General features: G+C 33.6%; 3 protein-coding genes across 3 annotated transcripts; 2 read left to right on the top strand and 1 right to left on the bottom strand.

The window, feature by feature from the left end:
- Positions 1–1,244: 1,244 nt before the first annotated feature.
- On the top strand, positions 1,245–13,263 carry LOC133680401 (ABC transporter G family member 3-like). The gene is made up of 12 exons (XM_062103323.1): positions 1,245–1,362; positions 2,395–2,979; positions 3,080–3,159; positions 4,668–4,954; positions 5,485–5,656; positions 6,155–6,268; positions 6,405–6,533; positions 9,831–10,022; positions 10,623–10,709; positions 11,819–12,091; positions 12,535–12,642; positions 12,887–13,263. The coding sequence occupies exons 2-12, from the start codon at positions 2,511–2,513 to the stop codon at positions 13,142–13,144; spliced, it is 2,169 nt and encodes a 722-aa protein (XP_061959307.1). The 5' UTR covers positions 1,245–1,362; positions 2,395–2,510; the 3' UTR covers positions 13,145–13,263.
- Positions 13,264–13,509: 246 nt separating this feature from the next.
- Positions 13,510–15,092, bottom strand: LOC133680074 (UDP-glycosyltransferase 86A2-like). The gene is made up of 2 exons (XM_062102887.1): positions 14,573–15,092; positions 13,510–14,450 (listed from the first exon to the last, which is right to left on the bottom strand). The coding sequence occupies exons 1-2, from the start codon at positions 15,090–15,092 to the stop codon at positions 13,510–13,512; spliced, it is 1,461 nt and encodes a 486-aa protein (XP_061958871.1).
- Positions 15,093–21,119: 6,027 nt separating this feature from the next.
- On the top strand, positions 21,120–27,144 carry LOC133680073 (dolichol kinase EVAN). The gene is made up of 14 exons (XM_062102886.1): positions 21,120–21,442; positions 21,584–21,696; positions 22,130–22,312; positions 22,407–22,511; positions 23,157–23,227; positions 23,321–23,401; positions 23,502–23,716; positions 24,175–24,364; positions 24,468–24,533; positions 25,237–25,325; positions 25,432–25,546; positions 26,306–26,357; positions 26,447–26,547; positions 26,671–27,144. Exons 1-14 carry the CDS (start codon positions 21,249–21,251, stop codon positions 26,782–26,784), a joined length of 1,689 nt encoding a protein of 562 aa, XP_061958870.1. The 5' UTR covers positions 21,120–21,248; the 3' UTR covers positions 26,785–27,144.
- Positions 27,145–27,207: the final 63 nt, after the last annotated feature.

Genomic DNA, 27,207 nt, shown 5'->3' with positions numbered 1-27,207 from the left:
AGTATATTTTATTCTAATTATAAATTTAAAAATACTTAATTAATAAATATATAATATTTCACTAAAAATTATTTCTATAAACATTTGTTAAAAAAATATAATTTATATATATTTTTAAACATAATAGGAAAAATTACCACAATTTTAAATACACATTAGTCTATGGCATGGACAATAAACTTTCTATATTTTTTTATTCTATGATAAAATATTTTTAGTTTAGTTTATATATAATTGAAATTAAGTATTATGTCGGGTAATTTTAAAAATATATTTTCTATATTAGTTTGATACATTTAAGTAAATTTAATGTTTTTTTTAAATACTAACTTTGAAATTTAAATATAAAAATTAAAAAAGGAAGCAAACCTCTTTCACTATCAAATATATTTTTTTTAAAATTGTGCACTTCTAGCATTGATAAGGCAATTAAAAAGTAGTTTTTGTTTTTTAATAAATGTATTACATAGATATAAATGATCTATTTAAGATTTAGATAGCATTGAAAATGCATGCCAACCTGTATTTTTAAAAGATTTAATTTTTTTTGTATTTTTTAAATAGTTTTAATTCGCTAATATCAAAAATAATTTTAAAAAATTCAAAAACATTATTTTAATACATTCAAAATAAAAAGTATTTTGAAAAACAATCACAATCACACTCCAAACAGGAAAATTAATATGCAAAAACTACTTGCAATTAAAATAATAATAAAATAAACCTAAAAAAATCTCCAAAGATAATTTTTTCCCTCGAAGATATTTTTTATATTAATTTTATCTTTGAATTTCTAAAATTTCTCAATTAAGTCATTTCATTGTATGTATTTTTTTAGAAAATAATATCATTTTGTTGAAAACTTACTATTTTCTAGTTATAAATTATAATAAATGATTCAATTAAAAACAATCTAAATTACTTAACAACATAATTGATATAAAAAAGTTTGAAAATACAAAATTGGCAAAACCTCATTGCCTATTAATTGGGGATGTTTATTTAAAATTATAGTAATAATGATTTAAAATATTTTTGATTAGAAATATATTAAAATAATTATTTTTATTTTTTAAAAATTATTTTTAATATTAATATATCAAAATAATAAAATATAATTTTTTCATTTAAAAAAAATTAAAATTTTATAAGAACGCAATTTACTTCACGTTTTCAAATACTCCCTTGCTGGTTTGCCCAAAAAGCAAAATAATAACAAAAATGAACTGTAATTAATATAATATGGAAAATTCAGTGTTTATTGAACACACTGACAGCTTCTCCCTGTTCACTCCTTCCTCTCTCTCTCTCTCTCTCTCTCTCTCTCTAAACTCCTACAATCCTATTCACATTCAGATCCAGGTATGTCTCTTTTTACATTACTCTCCTCAACTTCATTTTGTGTTACTTTCTTATCTATCCATTGAAGTTTTTATGCTTAACATGGGCTCTACTTGCTTACTGAGGAGGGAAAGTACAAGAAAATCTCAAGTTGCTAGCTACTTTTCTTTTCGTGGGGGCACTCCAGGCAGTTGTTAGGTTACGTTGAGCTGCAAAGTTTTGGTCTTTTGCATTTTCTTGGCAACAAAACAGAGTACTAGTACTAGGCAGAGCAGTTTTCTAAGTTTCAGTGAATTCTATTTGATAAGTTACTGCAAAAAGAGTTTGTATAAATGGGCTTGCTTTATTTTTTCTCTTTTTGTATCATTTTTTATTGTATCAAAATGATTTCTTTTGTTTAGTTTAGCATTTGGGGTTTTGGTTTCTCTTCATTATTTTTTTTTTCATTTTGCTGTCATTTTCTATTCTATGATGTAAGCTCTATAAAAGAGCTGATTCTTTTTGACCATCTGTTTAGTTGCTGAGAAAGAAAGGAAGAAAGAAAAATGAGGAAATGAAAACGAAAATTGAAGATGTTGGTGTCTATTAATGATATTTAGATTTCCATAAAATGAAAAGGCTACTCTGATTTTTTTTCTTGATTTTTTTTCTTTTCTTGTTTCATTCATTTTTAAATTTTTTTTTATAAGGCTAGTTACGAATGTAATGTGATAATGGGATCTTTATACTGTTGAGAAGTGCTGCCTTGCTGTTTATCATTATACTACATTTTATTTAAGAAAAAAAAAAGAGAAACTTACAAGCAATATGGGAATGGGGTTTCTATTTTTTTTGTTTTTGTTTCCCTTCAAAAGTACCTTAGAACTCTATTCTTTTCTCACTTGATTGTGGGCCTTTGATTTAACAATTCCAAAATGTTTAAATCTTATTTACTTTTCTTTTCTACTGTGTCTCCTATACTTGCCTGTCAATGTTCAGTGCATAACCATAACATGCAGGGATATGAATGCACACTTTTACTAATTGATGTTTGAAACTTTGTATTTCTTGAAGATGGGGAGTTGTCGACTAACTGGAAACTGTGATTAGCAGCACAGATGCTATGATGTTTGTGTGAAAGTGTAGACGTTTTCTACAATTTTGAGTTTGAGAAAAAGTGGGAGTAGGAGATGGAAGAGATACAATCTCAATCGGATAATTACAGATCTTCTTCGTCTTCAGCGAGTAGTCCTGCAAGTAGGGTGCCATCAAGTAACTTCTTCTACTTGCGGAAGCCTGGTTTGCATAGACAACCTATCTCATTTGAGGATTCACCAGAGTGGGATACGGATATTGATGTCAGGTTGGAGGAAGGAGGTGACTCTATCAATGTTGCCACAACACCAGCATCCCCATCTTTGTCGAAGCTTAATAGTGGGTCGTTGCCATCCCCACCATTACCGGAGGGTGCGGTTGTTGCAAGAAAAATTGCAGGGGCTTCTGTTGTTTGGAAAGACTTGACTGTTACAATCAAAGGGAAAAGGAAGTACTCAGACAAGGTTGTCAAGAGCTCAAGTGGTTATGCATTGCCGGGCACAATGACAGTCATCATGGGTCCTGCAAAATCAGGGAAATCCACATTGCTACGGGCTATTGCAGGTTGGTTAGCATGCTATTCATTTATCACCAAGTTGGAATATTTGCTTTAAATTCTCTCTATGGATGCTTGAAACTAAAGAAGTGAATTTCAACACCGCAGGGAGGTTGCATCATTCAGCCAGAATGTATGGTGAAGTTTTTGTGAATGGTGCAAAATCACGCATGTGTTACGGCTCATATGTAAGTTCGATGTATATTCTCTTGCTATTGGATCATTTTTTCTCTCTATCAATTTGATTTTTTTCATTGGGTTTCCTCCAACTCTGCTGTCTTGATATTCTTCCTTCTATGATTTGATATTTCTATGATTTATTTTTTCTTGGTCTTTAAATATGTAAGATAGAAATATCCTCTGCTGCAGTTTTGATATTCTTCCTTATATGATTCATTTCTTCTTGTTTTTTTAATATGTGACTTCAAAACATTCTTGGTCGCTCTTCCTTTAGTCTTAGTACATTATTGTGTCTCAAGGAGCTGAGAGCAATATAGTTATATACATGTTTTGGCTTTGCGGTGTTATCCTATTTCTAATCAATGGTCCTGTTAACTTCAAAAGGTTGTACAAATTGGTAAGGCTGTCTTGTTATTGATGTGATTAGTTTTTTGTTATTGATTCTGTAACCTTCAGGGAAATCATCCCCAGAAGTTTTGGCCAATATCCTCTTGGCATCACTGAGCCTCATGATGTACTAAGAATCAATATGGTACACGACCAATGTGGGTTGTGGATTGTTATGTTTTCTTCTTTTCTTTATGAATTATCTGCCCCCCTCTTCTATCTCCATTTCTGTACAGTTTTTAGATCATGATTTATGGTTGGTATGCTAAATAGGAGCAAGTTATTATGAGGAATGCATTGTCAAGTCTGGATTTTGCATATAATATTACGCAATCTGATTGATTACGTGTCATTTGATAGCTAAGGCACATACTTTCTGAACTTACATGCTGAAAATCTAGCATCATACAAGGCTATGCAGGTTGAGAAAACTCAAATGCATCTTTATGGCCCTCTTATAGATTTCTATGTTAATGACATTCATCCATGTTGGTGAGTTGTCCAAAGATAAAAAAGGAAAAAAAATGATTAGTCTATACTCTATACTTGTGACCAGCACCCTAATTCCAACCATTGTTTTCTTTGTAATAGGTGGCCACTATTTTGCATTGATATATTAACATGCATGTGCATAAGGGAGTGTGCTTGTAAACTCAATGGCACTAGGATAGTCCTAAAAAGACATCTGATGTTTTAAGTTTGAATGAGAACCTGGTATGCCACCCTATCGGTGGTCATTTTCACAGTGTTTAGTGTATTGCCTTTTGATCTCTTATCTTAAACATTTGCATTATCAATAAGATCAATCCCACTTCCACTGGACCTTCTTGGTGTTGACTTTAGCTTACATCATGATTTGGAATAGTGCGTGCACGCGTGCACGTCTGGAACCAAGGTTGGATGCTTAAAACTTTTAGATTCTTTCATAACTGGAAAGGATGCTTCTCCATCTTGGAAGTATCGAATGATAAATTATAGCTGTTTTATTTTGCCAATTAAGTTCTGTTACTGTTAACGAGGAAATTGTCTTGAGACAGACAGTTAAAGTTGCACTTCCATGATAGAACTAAATGTTGTTATTTGTAGCAAAGTCAGGGCCTTTGACCTTGAATTATCTTCCAATTTGTAGGGTTTTGTTGAGAGGGAAACTGCTCTGATAGGATCTCTCACTGTCCAAGAATACTTATACTACTCTGCACTGCTTCAACTTCCTGGCTTCTTCTGCCAGAAAAAGAGTGTGGTAGAGGATGCCATTCGTGCCATGTCTTTGAGTGATTATGCAAACAAACTGATCGGAGGACATTGTTATTTTAAGGGCCTTCCGAGTGGTGAGCGAAGGCGTGTTAGCATTGCCCGGGAGCTTGTAATGAGGCCACATATCTTATTTATAGATGAACCTCTTTATCATCTTGACAGGTTTATTGCTTTCTTCTCCGTCCTATCTCAATTAAGTTTACTCGTATCATTTTCTTACATCCATCCTACATGAGTATTGTGCATGATGGCATGGCTTATTGCACTGTTGATTTGAAGCACTCTATCAAGGGTAGGAACAAGCGGCTTAGGCTTATTTCTTTAGAAGAACATAGATTCGATGCTGCTAAACCACTTTGATTACATGTGTATGAGGAATGGGCATGAATTGTGGATCTTTTCCTACTTTGCATCTTAAAATGTGATGGAAACTCCAAAAAAATCAGAACTTGTGGACCAAAGTACTTGGCATGACTGAGGAAATATGACTGTTGTCAGCAAAGAAAGTTTAACTAACTTTATGTGAACTTTGGTACCAAGAAATTATTATTTGTCATTTTTTTATTCAAAATTGTTAATGGCCTTACTGTTTTCATATCTCTATGGGGTCATAGCTCTGCGTGCTCATAATAATTCATGTCTTTCTTCCTGTAAGTATTGACTATCTAATTTCATGACTTTACCTCAATCAGTGTCTCTGCCCTTCTGATGATGGTTACATTAAAGAAACTTGCTAGCATGGGGTGCACTCTTATCTTTACCATTTACCAGAGTAGCACTGAAGTATTTGGTCTCTTTGATCGGATCTGCCTACTTTCAAATGGAAACACCTTATTTTTTGGAGAAACGTTGTCCTGCTTGCAAGTAAGGGATGCTTGGAATTTGATCTTACCTTTTGTTTCAGTTTCTATTAAAGAACATAATTTCAAAATGAGTGAAGCCCATATCATATGACCATTTTATAGTTTAGTGTCATATGTATGCAACCGAGGTACTATGTGGTCTTTATTTCGTGCTTCATTTGGTTGCGATAAAATGTGGTATCAAATTAACATTAGTTAATTTCAAGTAAGGGATGCTTGGAATTTGATCTTACCTTTTGTTTCAGTTTCTATTAAAGAACATAATTTCAAAATGAGTGAAGCCCGTATCATATGACCATTTTATAGTTTAGTGTCATATGTATGCAACTGAGGTACTGTGTTCTTTATTTCATGCTTCATTTGGTTGCGATAAAATGCAGTATCAAATTAGCATTAGTTATGCACAGAACTCCCAAGATATTTTTTTTTTCTTTTTCTTGGAATTAAAGAGAGCATTATATTTATATGGATACTAATTGACATATTTATTTTGACGAAGCACTTCTCAAATGCTGGATTTCCTTGCCCAATTATGCAAAGCCCTTCTGATCACTTCTTACGTGCAATAAACACGGATTTTGACAGGATCATTGCAATGTGCAAAAACTGGCAGGTACTTGAGTAATTATTATTATTATTATTATTATTGATGGCACCATCAAAGACGCATTGGAAACAGTGAGACTGATTTTTGAAGTTATAACATGTACTCATTTTGACATTTACTGGACATGGAATCATTGTCATAGGATGACCATGGAGATTTTTCATCAGTGAACATGGACACTGCTGTTGCCATACGTACCCTAGAAGCAACCTATAAATCATCAGCTAATGCTGCTGCAGTTGAAACCATGATATTGAGACTCACTGAAAGGGTATTGTCATTTATCTTCTCTTATTACACTATGTTTAATGGTTGTCTATATACTCATCTTCCACTGTGCACATAATTATTGATTGTCGTGTAATATTGACAGAAACTTGAATGGATGTCGTTAGCTCATTCTTTTATGGGTTGTGGGTAATGAATGAATCCATCCTTTTGTTTTTGCACCTGGATAGCTATGTCAATGCCTTGGAAGGCTAGATGGTGCCCTAGTGTCTATAATTAATTTTTTTGGATTATTCCGGTGATGCTTTGGTTATTGACTCCTGGATATTGATCAAATGCTGAAGAGGATTGGTGTTGGATGGATTTAAGGTCAAAATTTTATCGATTGATGTTATGAAAGGCTTATTTTTTATGATTTTGTAACATATGACCATATGGGGTATGCCACATGTTGAGTGTTTAACTTGACACAAAAACAATCAAGCTTATCCATGTCTCATTTGACAAACTTAGAAAACTTGGAGCAGGAAAAGTTGTGTTCCCTCTTTGGATAATCGCTATTTATCTTGAATATGGTTACAAGCTAAATTTTAGCTCCTTTAAAATAGCTAACCTACCTTATACATACTTTCCTAACAACTAGCCTACAACTAATATATCCTAACAAAGGAAATCATAAAATATTTACAAATGTAGAAGGTAATTGTCAAATTTGTCTTTAAATAGACAACTAATTCCTTTGACATCCCTTTAAATTGATGTTGGTAGGTCTACGAGCATCAATTTGCTAACAAGAAAATGATGGCGTTGACGAGTCATGGAGAGTAGTAGTGATACATGGGAGTGTAATAACCTGACGATCAAAGGCCTCTTGTATGGAGTGAGAGTCAACCTCTAGATGCTTTGTGCATTCATGGTAGATAGGATTGCAAGCAATTTGGATGACATTAGTGTTGTCAGCATGCAGAGGTGTAGCTTGAACCTGGGAAAAGCCAAGCTTTGTGAGAAGACCACGAAGTTAAATGATCTCAGAGTAGACAGCAAACATGGCATGATACCTAACCTTAGTAGATGACTTGGAGACAGAGTCTTGTTTCTTGCATTTCCAAGAGATAAACGTACCACCTAGGAACATGCACCAGCTGGTAGTAGATTTCCTAGTATTTGGACAACTGGTCCAATCAACATCATTGTAGACGTGGAGATGGAGTGAAGAACCAGTAGGGAAAAAATAAGCCACGAGAACTAGGGTTGATAACTGTTGTTCTATGACAGTCTGAGTGAGAAGACATTGCTCCTACGAAACAAATCATTGAGGCATGCATCTAAGGAAGGAACTGGTTCTCAATTCATAAGATTAGATCTGGTGCCTTCAAATTCAGATTGTAATTTCATAAGAAATTGGTCCCTTTTAGTAGTTTCATGAACAAATTGAACAGAACAAAGATCGTCAGATGGTAAAGTAGCATAAACTATATTATTATATTCAGCCCAAAGATTCATGAAACTAGAGCAAAATTCAGAGATAAAAAGACTATCCTGTTGAAGACTAGCCAAGTCATGTTCAAGCTGGAACCGACAAGTAGTTTTTGTTGACCGTAAAGCTTCTTGAGATAATTCCACTATCTCAACCACAGGTGTGGAGGATCGAAGATTTAAGATGATGTTGGATTTGACAGATCCTAAAATCCATGTCGTGCTTGTGCATCTGTAACCTCCCATTTGGCGTGTTCCCTATCAATGTTTTTGTCAGGGGCAGGGCTGCTGCCATCATCATAGCCTTTATAGATTCTTCCCTTTGACAAATATCATGAAGTGGAATGCCCTTGATGAGTAATTCTTGCCATTAAAATAAACCAAGTTCCAGACTTTTCTGAAGACATAATGCCGAGATTGTTTGATCTAGAATAATTGAGAATAAAGGACTGTGCTAGGACTACGATGGACTTGAGGACAAAAGACACAGAAGACAAACAAAGACAGAACTAGATTTTTGTTAAGAAAGGCTTTGATACCATGACAAACTTAGAAAACTTTGAGCAGGAAAAGTTGTGCTCCTTTAGAGAATCGCTATTTATCTTGATTACAAATGCAAGCTAAACTTTACCTCTTATAAAATAAATAACCTACAACATACATACTTTCCTAACAATTAGCCTATAGCTAGTATATCCTAACAAGGGAAAGAATAAGATATTTACAAATATAGATTGTAATTGGCATATCTATCTTTAGATAGACAACTAACTCCTCTGATATCATTATGTGAAGAAGAAGGTAGCTTGCTGTAAATTTAGCCTTATAAGTGCAGCCATGTAGATGTGCTCGTTTATGTGTTAATGCCTTTGGGCATGTGTGTGAGTACATGCATGTGTGCGTGGTCATATCCAGATGCAAATACAAGTTTCACTTCAAAAACATAATGCTTTGAAATTAGCTTTTGTGTGCTAAATATTTTTATAATATCAAGATCATTGCACTGCACGCTTTAAACAAGGAGGTTTTGATGCAGTTTTACCTCTACTGTCATGTTGTTAGGATCAATCTGACAGTAGTCAGAAACTTGACTTTCCTAGGAAATTTGATCCTGCATGTACAAGGAAACTTAAGCAAACCAGCTGTAGAAATCTTTATTAGATGGTTTTTCTGATATGGGCCTATGATACCTCAAATTGTGATTTTGAAGGTATGGCCATTTTAGATTGAAGTAGAAATCGTTTCTGTTGGTTGTGCTTAATTAGTTTGCTATATCACTTTGCAGGCAACTTAACTGAATTGGATCATGTATCTTTGCATGGTACATACGAATGTCTCTTTGAAAGCGTGTATTTCGTAGTTAAAATAATGTCATGTTGCATCCATATTCTGATGAGAATGTAAACTAGTTTTGGAAAAGACAGGTATACAATGATGGTTTAAAGGAGATATTCCAAGTCCTAAAGGCTAATCATGATGGTTCATGTCATGAATAATCCGCTCTCCCTCACTCGGCCTTTTCTTTTCTGCTCTCCAGTTTGATAAAGATGTCAGTCTAGTAGTGGGTTTTCATCTCATAATTTTTTATTATAAAAAAAACTTTTAATAATTCTTTTTTTTTTCCATTCCATAAATTATTCCTTTATTATGAAGAAAACTTTTAGTCTGAGAAATTCCTTCAACATCTGTAATACTCTCACACTTGACTTTCATTGAGTTCCATTTTTTTCATTGAAGCACAAACTCCCCATTTTTGCATTTAAGCATTAGCTATAATGAAATCACTCCTGTTTGCATGGCTCCACAGATGGTTGCTTTTATAGACTAGACAATATATCTCATCATATGTGATTTAACTCTGCAGGAAGGTCCACTTCTTAAAAGCAAGGGAAAAGCTAGCAATGCAACAAGGATTGCAGTTTTGACTTGGAGATCTTTGCTAACTATGTCAAGGGAATGGAAATACTACTGGCTTCGCCTTATTCTGTACATGCTCCTTGCTCTCTGTATTGGTACAGTTTTTTCAGGCTTGGGGCATTCTTTGTCTTCAGTTGTGGTGAGTTTCTTAAAACAAAAATCATTACTGCATCTGAATCTGCATCCATGAGTACCCAACTAAGAACAGGATAACCACGAGTCTTTTAGAACCTGGTCATGATTGTATTAGACATGATATCAAAGTTTTTGTAATTAGATATGTGATTTGAGTAGAAACAGGTCTAGTTAGACATGCACATCAAATTGTCTGCGTCATTGTAGCAGCAGCTATTACTGTAACTATTCCTGTAACTAACCCCAGCATGATGAAGCTTTCTTCTTCTGGGAAAAAAAAATCCGCTTGATATTCAGCAGGTGGCTCTCACCACTCCTACTACTACTTAGGCCTCATAGGAAATAGTTCTGATGTCTGACTTGTACAGATTTTCCATGAATATCTGATTCTTTGAACTTCCTGATTGGCATGGATCCATGCTGTTATCTATCTTTCATTTTCTGTGCTAACTGTTCATCTCATAGCTTAAGAACAATTTCTGTTACATCGCTGCTTCTTGACCTTGTTTTTCATGGTTATTGTCTTCATTCATGCACATGCACTGTCTCTCTTGCTCTGGTGACGTGCACGGATCAATTTCTTATCTCCTCTCCCATTTTGCAGGCAAGGGTGGCTGCAATTTTTGTATTTGTATCATTTACTTCACTTCTAAGCATTGCAGGTGTACCTGCGCTTTTGAATGAAATCAAGGTATTCTGTTGCTGCTTCTGTTGGCTGTTAATATCTAAAGTTGATCTCATATAGAGTTCTGTGGATTATATAGTTGCCTTTGACATCCCAAATGAAACCTTTGTAATTTCTCATGAAAATCTTAGAACTGTTTTGGTAGCTTTCATGAACTTGTAACTGGTCCCTGAATAATGATAAGGGTGTCAAGATGATATACTATGCTAGTTTCTTTATTATTATAATTGGGTGGCATTCCAAATTAGAAAAGACGAACGGAGCTTCCTTTGTTTTATTTAATTTTTTCTAGTAGGGGTGATCATTTTCGGTTCGGTTCGGTTTTTATAAAAAAAAAGTAACCAAACTGGTTTTTTTAAAAAAAAACCGAACCGGAACCGGTTCAAACCGACCAGTTTCGGTTCGATTATTTTAGAACAAAAACCAGTTCAAACCAGTTTGGCTCGGTTTTTTCCGGTTTGGCTCGGTTTTTTTCCGGTTTGGCTTGGTTTTTTTTTGCGGTTTGGGTTCGGTTCGGTTTTTTCGGTTTCAGGCTTATAAAACCGAAACTGAACCGAATCAGTCGGTTTTTTCAAAATTCTAATCGGTTTAATCGGTTTTTTTTCACGGTTTGGTTTTTTCAGTAATTTGTTTTCCAATTTTTTCGGTTTTTTTGCTCACCCCTATTTCTTGGCATATGTACAAGTCTTCTGGCTCATCTAGGTCGCAATAAAGCTTTTATATGTTTGCATTGGGAGCTTAAGTGATGCCGAACAAGAAGGAGATGGAGAAAGATGGAGGTATAGATAAGGGAGAAAAGCAGTAGAAAGAGGCTGAAAAAATAAAGTCTTGATATCATCCAACGTTGTCTCAAGTAAAACGTTAGGTGCTTTATGTAGAGGCACCAAATGAAATAAATCATTATTTATTAAGTTTGTTGATTATACATCATGTGAACTAGATACCAAATAAATAACTAAGTTAAAAGTTCTTCAATGTGAGCATAAAAAGTTGATTATGACAAAAGTGTAAAATGTAATCGATAGAGGTTTTTCTTCTTTTAGTCATCATTTGCCTGTATGAGGTTCATCTTTCTCGTGTATGTGATTTGGTCAACCTGGTTGCCTGTTTTGCAGATATATGCATGTGAAGAATCAAATAGGCATTCAGGAGCACTTGTCTTTTTACTTGGGCAACTTCTCTCCAGCATACCATTCCTCTTTCTCATCTCCATTTCATCAAGTCTTGTCTTGTATTTCCTCATAGGCTTGCAAGACGAATTTAGCTTGTTGATGTACTTTGTTTTGAATTTCTTTGCGTGCCTCCTGGTAAATGAAGGACTAATGCTGGTTATCACTTCCCTTTGGCAACATGTTTTCTGGAGTGTATCAACTCTAGTAACCATACATGTGAGTTCCATTATCGGTGCTTTATGCTAATAACTTTTAATTGCTTAGCTTTTTGCCGAGTTTAATACAACAGCAGATAAATATTTTCATGGCACACACATGCAATTACACACTCCTTTTGGTGCTGGTGTCAACTTGTATCTATCTACCTCTCTCATTTAGCTGGGATATCCTGGAGAAGATAGTACAATTGTATTAGAGGACTAATGCTGATTGCAAAAATCAAAATTTCAATTCATCTCAAATGTTTAGTCAGATTGTCTTGTATGGTGTTTGATGACCTTTCTAATGCATATATGCAAGTTACTACTCAAGTGGACATGAACATTGCAAAGTGATAATTAAGTTGAGGTGATCAATGTTTCAATGATGTACGTGCATATTTTGTATTGATTAATGAGATGACATTCCTTAATCTGATTGATGGTCTGGATGGCATTCAGGTTGTAATGATGCTTTCTGCTGGGTATTTTAGAATTCGAAGTGTCTTGCCAGGACCAGTGTGGACATATCCAGTATCCTATATTGCTTTTCACACTTACTCTATTCAGGCAAGTTTGCATGTAAATGAGTTCAATTGTGTCCATCTGACTAGCTGTGTTTCTAAATTAACGTTATAATTGGCTTGATTTTTTATTGCTCAATCAATTCAATACAAAAATCCTGACTATTAGAAACATATTAAAATTTTCCTTTTCCCTATAAATTTTCATTTATTGGAAGCAGTTGCAGCTGTTGGAGTGAGATCATGTTTCTGGCAGTATCTTAGATGTGTCATTGTTTTTGTTGTTGCAGGGGCTTTTGGAGAACGAGTACCTGGAAACTTCGTTTGCTGTTGGGGAAGTAAGGAGTATTTCGGGATTGCAGGCCCTCCGTAGTGCATACGACATCTCTCCTGACAGTAATTCCAAATGGGAGAATTTGCTGGTGTTGTTTCTCATGGCGATTGGGTATCGCATTCTAGTGCTTGTTGTACTGCATTTTCGTGTAGGGAAAAACGAATCCATAGTAAAGTTTTGCCGGTGTAATCGAGATACAGACAATCCAAGGTGAATGGTAATTGTACTGTCAAGTCTTGTGTAACTAACCTTAAATTTCATCTGCCTGTTTCGGTTTAGCATTAGACAGGAAAATATGAATACAATAAAAAAGAGCATTGGTCAGTGTCTTCATCTGAGTTTCTCAGACCCATTTGTCAAGATAGTCTGGATGAGCTTTCATACGTAGTTAAGACAACTTATTGTTCTTTTGATTCCTCAACCAAGTGGCTACTATAAAGGGACAATCAAAATGCTTCCAAACACTTCCAAAGTTGCTTGTTCTTGTGATTTTATAATATGGATACCTTATCCTTGCCAGATTGAAAACTGCTAAAAAAACACCGTATATAACCCAAAAACGAAAAAGGAATAGTAGTTTTAGCTGTCATTGCATATGGATTTGTTTGGTTGGCCCATCTTGTCACTAATCTTATTCTTTAGGTCCGTGATGAACTGAGCCATATTTTTCTCTGAGGATCCTCCGGGTGACAACGCATTTTCTAATGTTTTCTTCACCTCCTTGATTTTGGTTCTTAATTCGTTCCCTAATTTTCCACTGAACAAACTGTTGATATTGCTTGAAACTTCCTCTTTAGTGACAAACTTTCTATCACTCAAATTGATCCCTACCTTCCAGTCATCAACCACTAATTTCCTGTTAGTGAATTGATCGGTCAGCAAAGGGAGACACAGTAATGGAACTTGACACCATATACTTTCTAGAATGGAATTCCATCCACAATGTGTTAAGAACCCTCCGATCGCATGGTGGGGCAACACTTCTCTTTGACAGCACCAAGGTATGATCATCGCGCGGTCAGCAACCTCTTCCTCAAATCCATCAGGCAGGGGATGAGCATCATCAGAGCTCACAATATCAGCTCGAAGCACCCAAACAAAACTCACTTTGCTAAGGGAAAGCCCATTTGCAATCTGTGCAAGGTCCTTTTTTGTAACATGTGCGTAGCTACCAAATGAAACATACAAGACTGAGCCACGAGGCTTTTCATCAAGCCACTGGGTGCAATCGGACTCGGACCACAGGCTAGTGGCCACAAAGCTCTTGGTGAAGCCATTAGGGAAAAGGGGTCCAATTGCATAGTAGGGCATTTCGGCTTGTAGAGCTGACAAAGTCTCGACCTCAAGTTCCTGCACCGAATTGCATACAACAAAATCTGCACTTCTAGTGTCGTTGAAGGCATTGAAAATGATTTGATGGCAAACTGAAGTTGTCTCTGCCTCTTGAAGATATGATGTCATGTCCATCGGTTCTATTGCCTTAACTCCTGGTATGTAATCTATGATGTCCTCCCGGCAATCTAGTCACAAAATTTACCAAAACCTGATGATCATATATTCCTATCTAGTAAGAAACTAGCTAGTACTTGAAATAATAATATTGTTTGATTGACATGAATAAACATGGACATAAACAAGTTACCTTGACAACCAAAATGACCATTTATCCTTAGAAGATCCATATGGTAATACAAGGAAAACACCAAAGCTGGTTCTGTCCAAAAGGAAACGTAGAGCAAACCAAACTTCTTTGCAATCTTCGATGGCCATACAAAAAATGTGTCAGCAATCAAACATCGAACACTGTCGTCAGACTTTACAATCTGGCCGACCACCTCATCCACATGGGCCGAGAACACATGCAATAGGGCTGCCATATACTGGTCATGGTTCAACGACCGGTCGAACCCAACGGGAAGCCCGTCGGATATAGTTGCGTACCGAATATCAAGCCCTGATTCTCGGACCTTGGTGAAGATGTCGGATTCGCTATTGGGCTGAGCCTTGGAGATTTGGTGATGGAAGGCGTGGGTGTTGATGAAGGTGATGGTGAAACCTTGAGATGCAAGCTTGATGGCAAGGTGAACTGATGGGATGACATGGCCTTGAAGAGGGTAGGGTACGAGGATGGCATGGGGTTTCTTGGATGTCTGATCTACCATATTCCTATGAGGGTTTTGTTGCAACGAGAAGGGAAAGAGAGAGGTTTGTTACAAGAAGGAGAGCTAGAGATTATAATGGCGTGTCTTTAGTTTGATGCTTTGAGGTTATATTGGAGTCTAGAAGCACTGACTTCGCCTCATTTACGGACGTTGCTAAAAATGGTTGATCGACATGCTCTTCTAAAAGTAGAAAGCGGAATTTTGGAGTGGAGGGGGCAATGTCAAAATCATCTTCGGCTTCAAGCATGTTCACTAATTAACTAGATGCATTTAAAAGGTAAGCATAGTTTTGCCGTATTTAGTGAATTGAAGTGTATATATACGCTTCTTTATGGAGTCGACGTGCATTAATTTACAGCACAGATTCTTTCCTTCCAATTAAAATCTTTTTTTTTTTGGCAGAAATCTGCAATTTTGCAAGTAATACTCCGTAACATGCATGCACGCATGCACGCACTCTCACACAAGAATAAGAGCATTGAATACATATGATAAGGAATAACAATGAATCAAAGAGGAGAAGAGAATAAAAGAAGAAGAGAAGAAAAGGAGAAGAGGTAACCAAAGAAAAAAGAGGACAAATGTATGTCTACAAATTCTTTAATCAATCATTAAAAAGTGTCAATCTCATTTAAAAAATATACTTTAATAATATCAAGCAAATCCTAATTAAACCATTACTAATAAATATTAGGGTAACGAATCACTAAAATTAAAATAAAGTTTGAAATATAATAGTTAAATAAAAATCCAATAAAATGAACTCAAATGCTTCCAACCTATCAATTAAAGATTAAGGGAGTGTTTGGGAACGCGGTTCAACCCGCGTTCCCAAAAAATTTAATTTTTTTTTCTAAAATTTAATATGATTTGTACATTTTAGATCGTTTTGATGTGCTGATGTCAAAAATAATTTTTAAAAAATAAAAAAAAATCATTGGCATGTATTTTAGCACGAAAAGTTATTTGAAAAGCACCCGCAACCACACTGTCAAACAAGCTCTAAATTATCTTTTTTAATCTCCGACCATATACATATATGATCTATGGCATATATAGTCTAGCACCGTATTAAAACAGACTTTTGCTTATGTAAGATTTTGATTCATCTTCCTCAACTTTTCTTCTTTTTTAGATTGAAATATTTTGAACAGTTTTGAAGTTTTACAGATAAAAAACAAGCATCTTTAAGATATATAGATTATCCAAACCTTACACGATCATGTAACTAGGTAATGCATTATGCATTGGTGACCGCGACCAAAGACTTTTGATATTTGGGTATTGTCTCGTCTAAGTGACATATAGGTTGATGATGCCATTAATACAAGGGATGAGAAAATTTATGTGCATATTTTGGATTAATCATAGTCATTAATGGAAATTATTGGAGGATTGCATTAATAATTGTTTTTGTTTATTGAAAAAGAAAGAGGTATCATAAGGTTTTGCCTAATGAGGAAATTTTTTTAGAGTGATCTATAAACTATAAATAAATAATTATTCTTGTGATCTTATATAATAATTTAAACTCTTGGTTAAGATAGTTTTTTGATATAGCTAATATCAAAAATTTGATTACCGTTTTTCATTTTAATTAATAAAATTAAGTATAAAATAGTATAAGTCTGTGTGAGCTCTAAGTCCAAATAATTTTTACTTAAAATATATGTGTTATAGAGTAAAATATAAAATTATTATTAGGACCTCACCTAATAGTTTAAACTTGGAGTTAAGATATTTTTTTGACATGAAATCATAGCCTTTATAACTAAATAATCACGAGTTTAAATTTGTTCAAATCACTTGGCAATCAATATTATTATATAAAAAAAAAACTAACCCCCGTAGAGATATTATTGTACCCCAAGACCTATATTACTATTTTTACAATAATATAATTACTATTTTGCCCACTGATCATTTTATATTTTATCTTTACTTTGAGAGTAAGGTGATCTTTCACCATGAAATAAATATCTTTCGAGGATTATGTAGGGTTATTTTAGTAATTGTATTTTTTATAATTCAATTCCTAAACATTTAATTTCATTTGATTTTTCCCTAAACATTTAATTTTATTTCATTTTTATGTTGAATTTAATTATAATTCTTTTATTTGCTATTTGTTTTTGTTTTGCATTTGTTTTTTGATTGATTTTTTTTCTTAAATTCATCCCTCAATAATTGTTTAATTAAGAATTTTGCTTTGTTTTTCAGGTTTACTTTTAATAAGATCACTCGGTCTCATGACTCGGGTAATAGATCTGAAGGATTAGCCCAAGTCGACTTCCATCTTTTTTAAAAGCATTTATTTTTGAATATTTTTTTGGAGGTATTTTTTTTGTTTTTGAATTTATAGTGTCAACTGAATTCCATGTTCTCTATCATGTGTTTCAATTGTTGATCCAAGTTGGTTACCGAGTTCGCTCGAGGTTTTTTTTTTATTGACATGTTTTAAAAATATATATTTTTAAATTAGCTTATAATAAACTTTTTGATAGGACCTAGATCTAGGGTTTTATAAATTGCGAGTTTTTTAAAATTTGACCATGTTTAGGTTGTTTGTTTGGGTTTGCTTTATTTGTACAGATGTTTTCAATTTCACTTCATATGATTTTTTTAATCTTTAAAATTTGGTTCTTATTTTTTTAATTGATATTTATTTTATTTGGCATTATTTTTTTATTTTTTTCATTAAATTGCATTCTCATAGGGTTTTTTCTATTAAATTTTATTTTCATTCTTTTTGTTGTTTTTGCAAGGTTTGTTTTTTAATATTCTTCTACTTATCTCATTCTTCAACATTAAATTAGTTAATAAATATACTTCTTGATTGAATCTAGGTAAAGAAATTCACGAGAAGCAACTTTTAGAGATTAGACTAGATTAAAGAGGTTTGCCTTGTTTTTTTCTCTTTTCTAAATTTATGTTGTCTTATTTTTTATCTTTTTTTTTAATTCTGTTTTGTTATTTTTTTTTGGTTTAATTCACTTTTTTTAACTTTTGTGTTTTTATTTTTTTTCGGTTTAATTCACTTTTTTTTAACTTTTGTGTTTTTATTTTTTTTCGGTTTAATTCACTTTTTTTTAACTTTTTTGTTTTTATTTTTTTTGGTTTGATTCTATTGAATTAACACTCAACAATCCTTTTTCTATTTCACCATTATCTTTTTTAATCTATAAGTAATCTACTACATTACAAATAAATTTTAATTTAACCCCCTATAATTTTTTAATCTTTCAAGTTTGGTCTTAATTCTTTTAATTGTAATTTTTTTTGTTTGCGATAATTTTGTTTAGATTCCATCCTCATTGGGTTTTTCCCTGTAAGATTTTAGCCCTATTATTTTTTTTGCTATTCCTTTTCTTTTGCAAGTTTTTGTTATTAATAGTTTTTTCAACGATTCTATCTTTCAAAATTAAATTAGATGATATTTAAACTTTTTAATTGAACTCGAACTCATGATTTAACAAGTTGTAAGTTTTTTATATTAAACCAGATTTAGAAGGTTCGACTAGGTTTGCTTGGTTTTCTTCCTTTTTTTTATGCTGATGTTTTTTTAAAAAAAACTTTAACCTTTTGTTTTCCTGTTTTTCTTCAGTTAAGTTAGCATTAAGTTGTTTAATAATCCAAATAGGTTTGAGTGTACTGTTTTTTTTTTTCATTGTTTTTTTCCAGTTTATTTATTATTGTTATTTTGTAAATATTTAAATTACCAACTTAACAAATGACCTGGGACTTAAATTTTTTTAACCTATCACGTAAAAAAATATTTGTTTGGCCCGCGACAATACGCATTCACCATATCTAGTCATATACAAAAGGACCTTGGCATTTCATTGCAATAATGAATACTGAAATGCTGTGGCTTTTTTTAATTTGGTTATCAAAATTTATTATTTTTCAATTGTATCCTTCTATGTCCAATTTAGTAACCAACTTGTCAAAATTACTTAATGAAAGAAATATTAAATGATAGGGACCCCAATGTGAAACATGAAGAAATATTATAACTCATTTAAACTTTGTGGAAAAAAAATCATTTCCATCCTCCAACTTTTACTTTTCAACTTTAATAGTCCCGATATTTTTTTCAAAATTTAATTCTAGTTCAAAAGTTTTTTATTTTTATTTTTCAATCAATGAGTTAGAGAGAAGAGAAAGAAAATTTCTAGAATCCAATAAAAAAAAAGAAAGCCAAGTATTCACATGGATGTCAGCCATTGAAAAAATCAATTTTGACGTCTAGAAGTTACATTCAACAAAGAATATTACATTCAACAAAGAATATTTAATGATGATTATTTTAAATCTTAATATTTTTTAAAAAATAGATCAAGGGTGATAAAGAAAAATATTGGCTGGTTTAATTTTGTGTTTCTAGATTTTTTTTTTATGTTTATATGTTTGTTTTTTTATGTTTTAAAGGTGTTATTTCAATGGTTTTATGTGAAAATATAGTGAAAAATAAGTTTTTAACAAGAAAAAACACAACCTATAATTTTCCAGCCTCCATTGGCGACCCCGAATCTAGATTACAGAAGACCATCGTCTTCCACTTTTGTTTTTAAAAAGACAAATATTGTTTAAAGAAAAAATTGGCACGTGTATCAACAATTGCCCATGTATCCAAATGGTCAAAATAATTGACTGAAAGTTTCTTTTTCTTTCCCAGACAGGTTTGAATTCTACTGGTTGTCTAATTTTTGTTTCTTTTCATTCTTTTTTTTTAAACTTTATTTATTTATTTATTTATTTGGAAACTTTATTCGTTCTTTTTTTTACCTTCAATGTTCATTCATTTTATTTTATTTTTGCCCATGTGGCCCTTTTTTAAGGGTTTTTTTTAAGAATGTTTGGAAATAATATATTGTAACAAAATTGATTTTATAATAATTCAGAAAAGGCTAAGCACTTGTTTTTTTATTTATTATATAAATAAATTAAATAAAAAATAATTTTTATTAAACCTATTAATTTGATAAATTAATTCGAGTTGATTCTGATATTTGTTTTTCAACATATTATTAATTAAACAATTATTTTAAAGCTCATAAATTTGTATATGAAATAAGTTTTTTTAAGTTTTACTTGTTGAAATGAATTTAATAATAATGTTAAAGAATTTCTCATCACTTAAATATTATTTTTTTATATTAATTTTTTTATCCTACTTGCAGTGTAATGAGTAAAATAATATAATAGAATTTCACTATTCATGTTAATATACAGTGAAGCTTCGCCTTTTTTTTCTTTTAATTGTCCCCCTACTCAATCCCTTTTTTTTTTCAATTGACCTCCTTTTTTTTTTCCATTCCTCTCTTTTTATTTTATTTTATTTTTTCAGTTTTATTATTAGATATTTTTTTAAAAAATTATTCATGTTGCTTTTATATTAGCCAAGTTAATTAGATTATATCAAAACAATTCTTATACAATTTAATTTTAAATCATGGCTAAACAAGAAGTCGGATCGAGAGATTATTTTATGTCAATTTCATCTTTTCTCTCTTAATTTTATTTTTATTTTTTTTTATTGCTGGCCAAATTGCTTTTAGATCGACCAAGTTAATTTTCTCAAGTTATGATAACTTATATATTGTTTGATTTTAAATTCGGGTTAAATAAAATGTTGAATTAAAAGATTTTAAAATTAATATATTATATTGAATGTAATAAAAATATCAAACTATTATCTATAACTTTTATATTTTTTATTACGTTAAAAAAAATTGATCTGACTAGGGTGGCTTATAAACTAGTTCAACATGGGAAAAAGAGGGACCAACTTACTAAGATGAACACAAGGATTGGTTAATTACTATATTAAACTACAGGGACTAGTTAAGTTCTTCCGATAAAGTACAGGCACTAAATTATAATTTACTAGCGAAAACGACTTTATAAAAAACCAGCCTGGGAGAACACAGTGGCAGCTGATGTGGAATCCTATCATTGACTGAAACACGTATTGGTGGGGCCCACCAATTAAGTCACCGAGCCGGCCACCTAACCGAACGACTCCTCCCGACGGCTCTGAGCCTCAACCCCATCCTTTTCGAGAAAAAAAAATACACCGTTTCTTTCCTCCGTTTCCTTTCTCAATCAAAACGAATCCTTTGTTTTTTATTCCAGCTTGACAGCGGAGTCGCCATGGCCGCTGTCTCGTTTTCGCAGTTACTTAACGGCGAGAGAGCGGTGGTTACGCTTTTTATTGTCATCGTCCTCTTCTCTCTCCCTCTTTCTCTTCTCTTACACGGCGTCGCTCTCTCTCTCCTCGCTCTCTTTGCTCTCTCCGTCGAGGTCCGTGTCGAGACTTCCACTTCCTTGTCTCAATTCAAAACCAGGTACTTCTTATTAGGGTTTCCTGCTTCATTTAATCGGCGATCGTGAAATTGAATTTTAATTTGTGATTTCTGAAACCTTGTGTTTTGTAATTGACCTTATCGATTAAGCTAGGGTTTAATGATATTTACATTTGAATTCAGGGCAGGTGCTTCGTCAGGGCTACTATTAGGTGCAGTTACATTACCAACTTTTATGCTTTCAAAATTGATACAGCAATCAAGAGCCTTCTCATTGCATCAAGTTCATCCTGGAGGTACTGACAATTGCTAATGAAATTATAGAGAGAAGCAATTGCTATTTCTCCCCTGTATTTGTAGTGAAAAGTCAATTACCCCTCCGTGTTTCATATGTGGGCTAAATCAGGCCAACTGATAATGATTGCTAGTCTCCACCAGTTTTATATGCATCACATGAAGTCACTTTTCCCTTGTTTTTGTAGAAAAACGGTCAATTTCTCACTCATGTGATGCGTAAAATGGATGGAAATCAAAGACGATTATTGATTGGCCTTGTTTGGCTCACATTTTTTCAATTATGGGGGAATTTACTTTTGCTACAAATGCAGAGGAGAAATTAGGAGTTATCTCTTTCTCTCACTCACACACGCATATATATGGAGTATATTTTATGATATTGATCTATGATATAAATGTTTGGTCATGTGTTGTATTCGACTCGTTATGCAGAACTTAATTACCTGGCGTTGCAATACTGGGCTGCATTTGGTAGCTGCTTCACTGTGCTTATGGTGCTCTGCTTACTTACATTGGACAATACACGAAGCCGTTCATGTCAGGCATGGAATGCTAAGTTTGGCTTAGTATGTTTTGTGATTGGTGCAGCCCTATTATTTTTGTATAGTACTACTGGTAAGTATGTAATTAGTTTGTCATTTGACTAATAAATATTTGCATGCCTGGAACTTTTATTCACCTCTACTGTTTTTGTTTATTTTATTTGCAGGTGTGCATGCAATATGGAAACTTTCGTGGGTGTTTTTTCATGGATTCGCAGCAGTTAAGTTGGTGCAGCATCTCCTTAATACTTTTCCCTCATGCGTTTCCTTTGGTATGTTTACTGCTTGCTGTTGGCCTATCTTGTTGATAACAAGTGTGGAATGCTAGTATAATTTTGTGTTGCTTTATCAGTTTTGGTAACCACAAAGGTCTTGTATAATTTACAATTGTGTTGCTTTATGTTTCTTTCAGAATTTGGTAGGAGGCGTATTAAACCTCTGCATGATAAACCTATGGCTTACTGGCAAAAATTTAGTGAGAAGCATGATATCATACTTCTCCATGTGGGTTTAGTTTCATGTTTCTGCAATTGTTTCTATAAGCTTAGCGATTTGCTTGCACAATGGAACTTTTATAGCATATTTGTACATTCCATGAGATTTTTATTGTTGCTTAGTTTGATTTGAGATTTATGTACTGTGTGGTGTCTTCAATGTGTCCATGAATACCATGCCTATTTATCATAGTGGCTATCATTGTCAGAATCCAAAAATACACATTTCTAAGCCACTTTAAATCTCCAGATGTTGCTGGAATTCCATTGGACAAATGTCCTTCATTTATCCCTAACTAGATGAAACTGCATTGTTGTCTAAGGAACTCACATTTCCTTTTTATATTTATATTTGGTGTTGTACTCACATTAAGAATGTCTGGTTCTTTTGTTGGCAATCATCCCTTTCCTTGGTCTTTCTAGGGGAAGCACTTCTGGTGACTGTGGGTCTTGTACTCTACTTTGGTGACATGTTGGCCTATACCATTGAAAAGGCTAGTGCTCTTCTGTACAAAACAGTCTACTCTTCCCTCTGGATTAAGCCCAGAGTTTTTTCTTTATAATGGTAATGGGTGTTGTTTGAACAGCTTTATGGATACATGACTTCGTCGGAATTAGAATTTATGCAATATGGATTTAGGAGAAGTGAGATTGGCATTATCATTCAGGTTTGATTTGTTACTGGTGGAGTTATCCATAAAGATAATCATCCTTAATTGAGGAATTGATTATGAATTTTGTGGTTTTTTTTTTTTATCTTCTTTCCAGGGTCTACTTCTCGGCCTTCTCCTCTACCTAGTTGTCTTGAAATATTTGCTCTGTGGATGGGATGGCTTTTCAAGATCAGCCTACTCTGGAGCAAGGATATGTAGTGAGAAAGGGAAATCTCTTATATTCTTCGCTTCCCTTGGTTTTTTGATTGTTGTGATCATCCCTTCATGGATGCAGTTTGTACAGGATTTTGACATGCATCCACTGTTGTGGTATTATTACTTGCCTCAACATTTACTTTTTGTATAAAATTTTGTAACTGCTTGAATTTTCTTCTCATTCTGATTTCATTTGAAGATAAAATATTTTATCTTGATTAAATTGGCTTAATAATGAACTGGTAGATGATTGGCATATTATCTCAGTGATATATATAGTTCATGATTTTTGGGTTGCATGTGCTGAATGTTATTTTGATCAAAATGTTTGGGTCTTTCCCCCTTTCTGATAGGTTAGGCTGTGTTGCTGGGGTTTGGAACTTGGACATCTCTGTAGTGCAATTGGTGTCTCTCACCCTGTTAGGGTGAACTGTGGGGTTATTTTGCACTGTAGTGATGCTTGAAACAATTGTGGCTAGGAAATAGGAATCACAGTCTTGGTTCTTATATTTGCAATCCATTATATCCATATAATTCTTCCGAATATATTCTCATCATATGTTTTTTAACAGGGTGGTTAGATTTGTTTTTATGGAACCAGTTAAAAGACTATCACTCTGTCTCTATTGGGTGTGTGTGATATATCTTTCTGTTCTGCGATTCTATAACATATCCAAGAATAGTAAGATTGAGAGGATTCTTCTTCGAAAGTACTACCATCTAATGGCTGTTTTAATGTTTCTGCCTGCTGTTATCTTACAGGTAATTTGGGGATAAAAGATTGATCATCATTTTGGTTGTTTTGGTGGTCGTTGTTTCTATTGTTGATTTCCTGGATACACTGCTGATGTAAGTTTGTTTTCAGCCTAAGTTTCTTGATCTGGCATTTGGTGCAGCCTTGGCAGTTTTCTTGACTTTGGAAATTATTCGAGTAAGTTGATTGAATGTGTAGATTGTATTGTATTGACATTTTCATTCTTATACACAGCTTGGATGATTACAAATTTGATCAGTTTGTTGAAAGTGATGCTCCAAGGGTCAATATTGTAGGGAGGAGCAATTTTAAAAGATATGTTATTTGTTGATAGAAAAGAGGAGCTGAGAATTTCTTAAAAATTGCAGTGGCATTTACTTCACTGTAGAACTTTTTAGGTTAATAATGTCTTCTCATATTTATGTTTAGCATTAAATTTTGTAGTTTCCTTTTTTCAAATTATCATAATCTGTACTAATCCACCTCTATATTGTCCCATGAATTCTACCATATGCTAACTTTCATTTTTATTTTGACTTGGCTATGCTTTCCAGTCATGTCGACACCTCTAATTGCAATTCCAGCATCATGCATGAGATATATTACCTGAAACCGGTTGGTTAATCTGATCCTGGTTTCAAGACATTAGAATTTATATTTTTGGTGGTGACTATAATCAGTGATATAGTTCTGAGTTTCAAGAAAATTATTAGTTACACCAGGAGTTCTACTCTCTCTTACATGGAGGTGGGACCCTTGGAATAATTTTTATGGTGGGTCCTATGTGTACATGAGTGAAAATTACAAAGTTCTGAATAACTCCTGAGTTTCATTATGTTCCCGTAAATTATTTATCTTTGCCATACATTTTTGTGGTCAGGTTTGGAGAATTTGGCCTTTGGGACAGCTTGTGCATGAATTTATGAATGCTTTCACAGACCATCGTGACTCTGACCTCCTCATTGTCAGGCATGACTAGTTATTTCCCTCACACTTTGTCTTTGTAATGCAAATGTTTAATGCAGATGAGTAATTTTTCCTCTTTTATTATCATTATTTTTTTTTAATTCTTTAGCCACTTTTCACTTTTATTGGGATGTGCACTTCCTATCTGGATGTCTTCTGGATACAATGATCGACCCCTTGCTCCTTTTGCTGGAATTTTGAGCCTTGGAATTGGGGATACAATGGTGAGTGAGCTTATTTCCATGTTTCTTATTGGTAACAATTTGGTTTACAATTTTTTTTTTTTTTGCTTCATGTTTCTAGTCAATTTGTATCTCTATAAGTGATCAACCGACACATCCAACCGACACATCCAACCGATAAGTTACAAGCATGCATTTGCCTTCTATAAAACCGAGTTGGTTAATAAACAGGACAACAATTGCAACTTTTAAATAAGATTTATGAGGGGGTATGAAGTAATGAAATGCAATAGTTATTCCTCATGGTTGCAAGCTGGAGAGGTTTGTGATGTATGTTTCAGATTTACATTCATGCAACATTCTAATGTACACTTAGCAAGTCATATGTTGTGCCGAGTTTCAGATTATGGTTCGTTTTTAGGTTCTGGTTGTGAGTGATAATATTCATATATAATAGCTGGACAATAACATATTATTCACAACATATTATTCATATATATTAGCTGGACAATATAAGATGATTCACATGGCAGGATACGAGTGGCCCTTTGGCCACTGAGATAGGGCTGTATATCATATAAATATCTGATTCAATGAACTTGCACAATATTTGTAGAAGCTTTTACCAGTGAAATTCTAATATAATTGTATATCTGGTGGATGGATATGGAGTATTAGAATTTTTGGTAATAACATATGTAGGCCCTTGTTTATGTCTGCCATTAGATTATTCATGTTTATTGTTCACCAGTAGCCCTGCTTCATTGAAAACTAATAAGATGGCTTTGCTTTAATATTCAGGCTTCAATGGTTGGCCACAAATATGGTGTCCTCAGGTGGAGCAAAACTGGGAGTAAGTTCTCTTTAGAATGATTAATTCTTGGTCTATTAGTGTTTTTAATATATTTCTGATATTATGCGTGGAACTCTTTTACTTGCTAGAGAAAACCATTGAAGGCACTGCAGCTGGTATAACATCAGTCCTTGCTGCTTGCTCAGTATTGCTTCCGCATTTAGCATCCACTGGATATTTTCTTACTGAGGTTTCTCTCTCTCTCTCTCTCTCTCTCTCTCTCTCTCTCACACACACACACACACACACGCGCGCGCGCGCGCGCTTGCTTGCGCACACAACTTGTTAATATTTCCTTTACTACTTTGTGCAGCATTGGATCTCTCTTCTCCTAGCTGTAACAGTGAGTGGCTTGTTGGAGGCCTACACGGCACAACTTGATAACGCATTCATACCACTTGTTTTCTACAGCCTTCTATGTTTGTAAATGCAGCTCTTACCTCAAAATAAATAAATAAATAAACCAATAGCCAATAAGAAATTCACCTGGAAATTACATTATATCTGATTGTTTCCTATCCGCTAACACCATTTTGTAGGCACACGTTACCAATTCTTAGAGAATACAAACATCTTGTTGTATAGCATATTCATTTATAGTTTAGATTGTATCTGGATTAGACCTAGGATTACGAGAGTCCATGTTCAAAGCTGTAGATACTGGTACTTTGGTTATTCATTGTACCACAAATACATGATCAGAGCAGATAATTTTCGGTACATGTTTTATTTATTGTATTGTGTTGTATTAATGTAAAAGCTTAATACAAGGTTTTATTTTGGTTAAGTGGTATGTGGGTCATGTTCCTTTCCAGTGTTATATGGTATTTCACTAGTATTCTTTTCGTAA

Source organism: Populus nigra, chromosome 19 (genome assembly GCF_951802175.1).
Source record: "Populus nigra chromosome 19, ddPopNigr1.1, whole genome shotgun sequence".
In the NCBI taxonomy this organism is placed as follows: domain Eukaryota; kingdom Viridiplantae; phylum Streptophyta; class Magnoliopsida; order Malpighiales; family Salicaceae; genus Populus; species Populus nigra.
The sequence above is the reverse complement of the archived record's forward strand: the minus strand, read 5'-3'. Positions and strand labels throughout refer to the sequence as shown.

Excerpts from the sequence above, each read along its gene's own strand:
- LOC133680401 (XM_062103323.1), top strand. The coding sequence starts at position 2,511 with ATGGAAGAGATACAATCTCAATCGGATAATTACAGATCTTCTTCGTCT. Across the intron at positions 6,534-9,830 it reads TATTGAGACTCACTGAAAGG|GAAGGTCCACTTCTTAAAAG; the intron begins GTATTGTCATTT and ends TTAACTCTGCAG. Across the intron at positions 12,643-12,886 it reads TTCACACTTACTCTATTCAG|GGGCTTTTGGAGAACGAGTA; the intron begins GCAAGTTTGCAT and ends TTGTTGTTGCAG.
- LOC133680074 (XM_062102887.1), bottom strand. The coding sequence starts at position 15,092 with ATGGTAGATCAGACATCCAAGAAACCCCATGCCATCCTCGTACCCTAC. Across the intron at positions 14,451-14,572 it reads TGGTCATTTTGGTTGTCAAG|ATTGCCGGGAGGACATCATA; the intron begins GTAACTTGTTTA and ends TTTTGTGACTAG.
- LOC133680073 (XM_062102886.1), top strand. The coding sequence starts at position 21,249 with ATGGCCGCTGTCTCGTTTTCGCAGTTACTTAACGGCGAGAGAGCGGTG. Across the intron at positions 23,228-23,320 it reads TGGCCTATACCATTGAAAAG|CTTTATGGATACATGACTTC; the intron begins GCTAGTGCTCTT and ends TTGTTTGAACAG. Across the intron at positions 26,358-26,446 it reads CAGGTGGAGCAAAACTGGGA|AGAAAACCATTGAAGGCACT; the intron begins GTAAGTTCTCTT and ends TTTACTTGCTAG.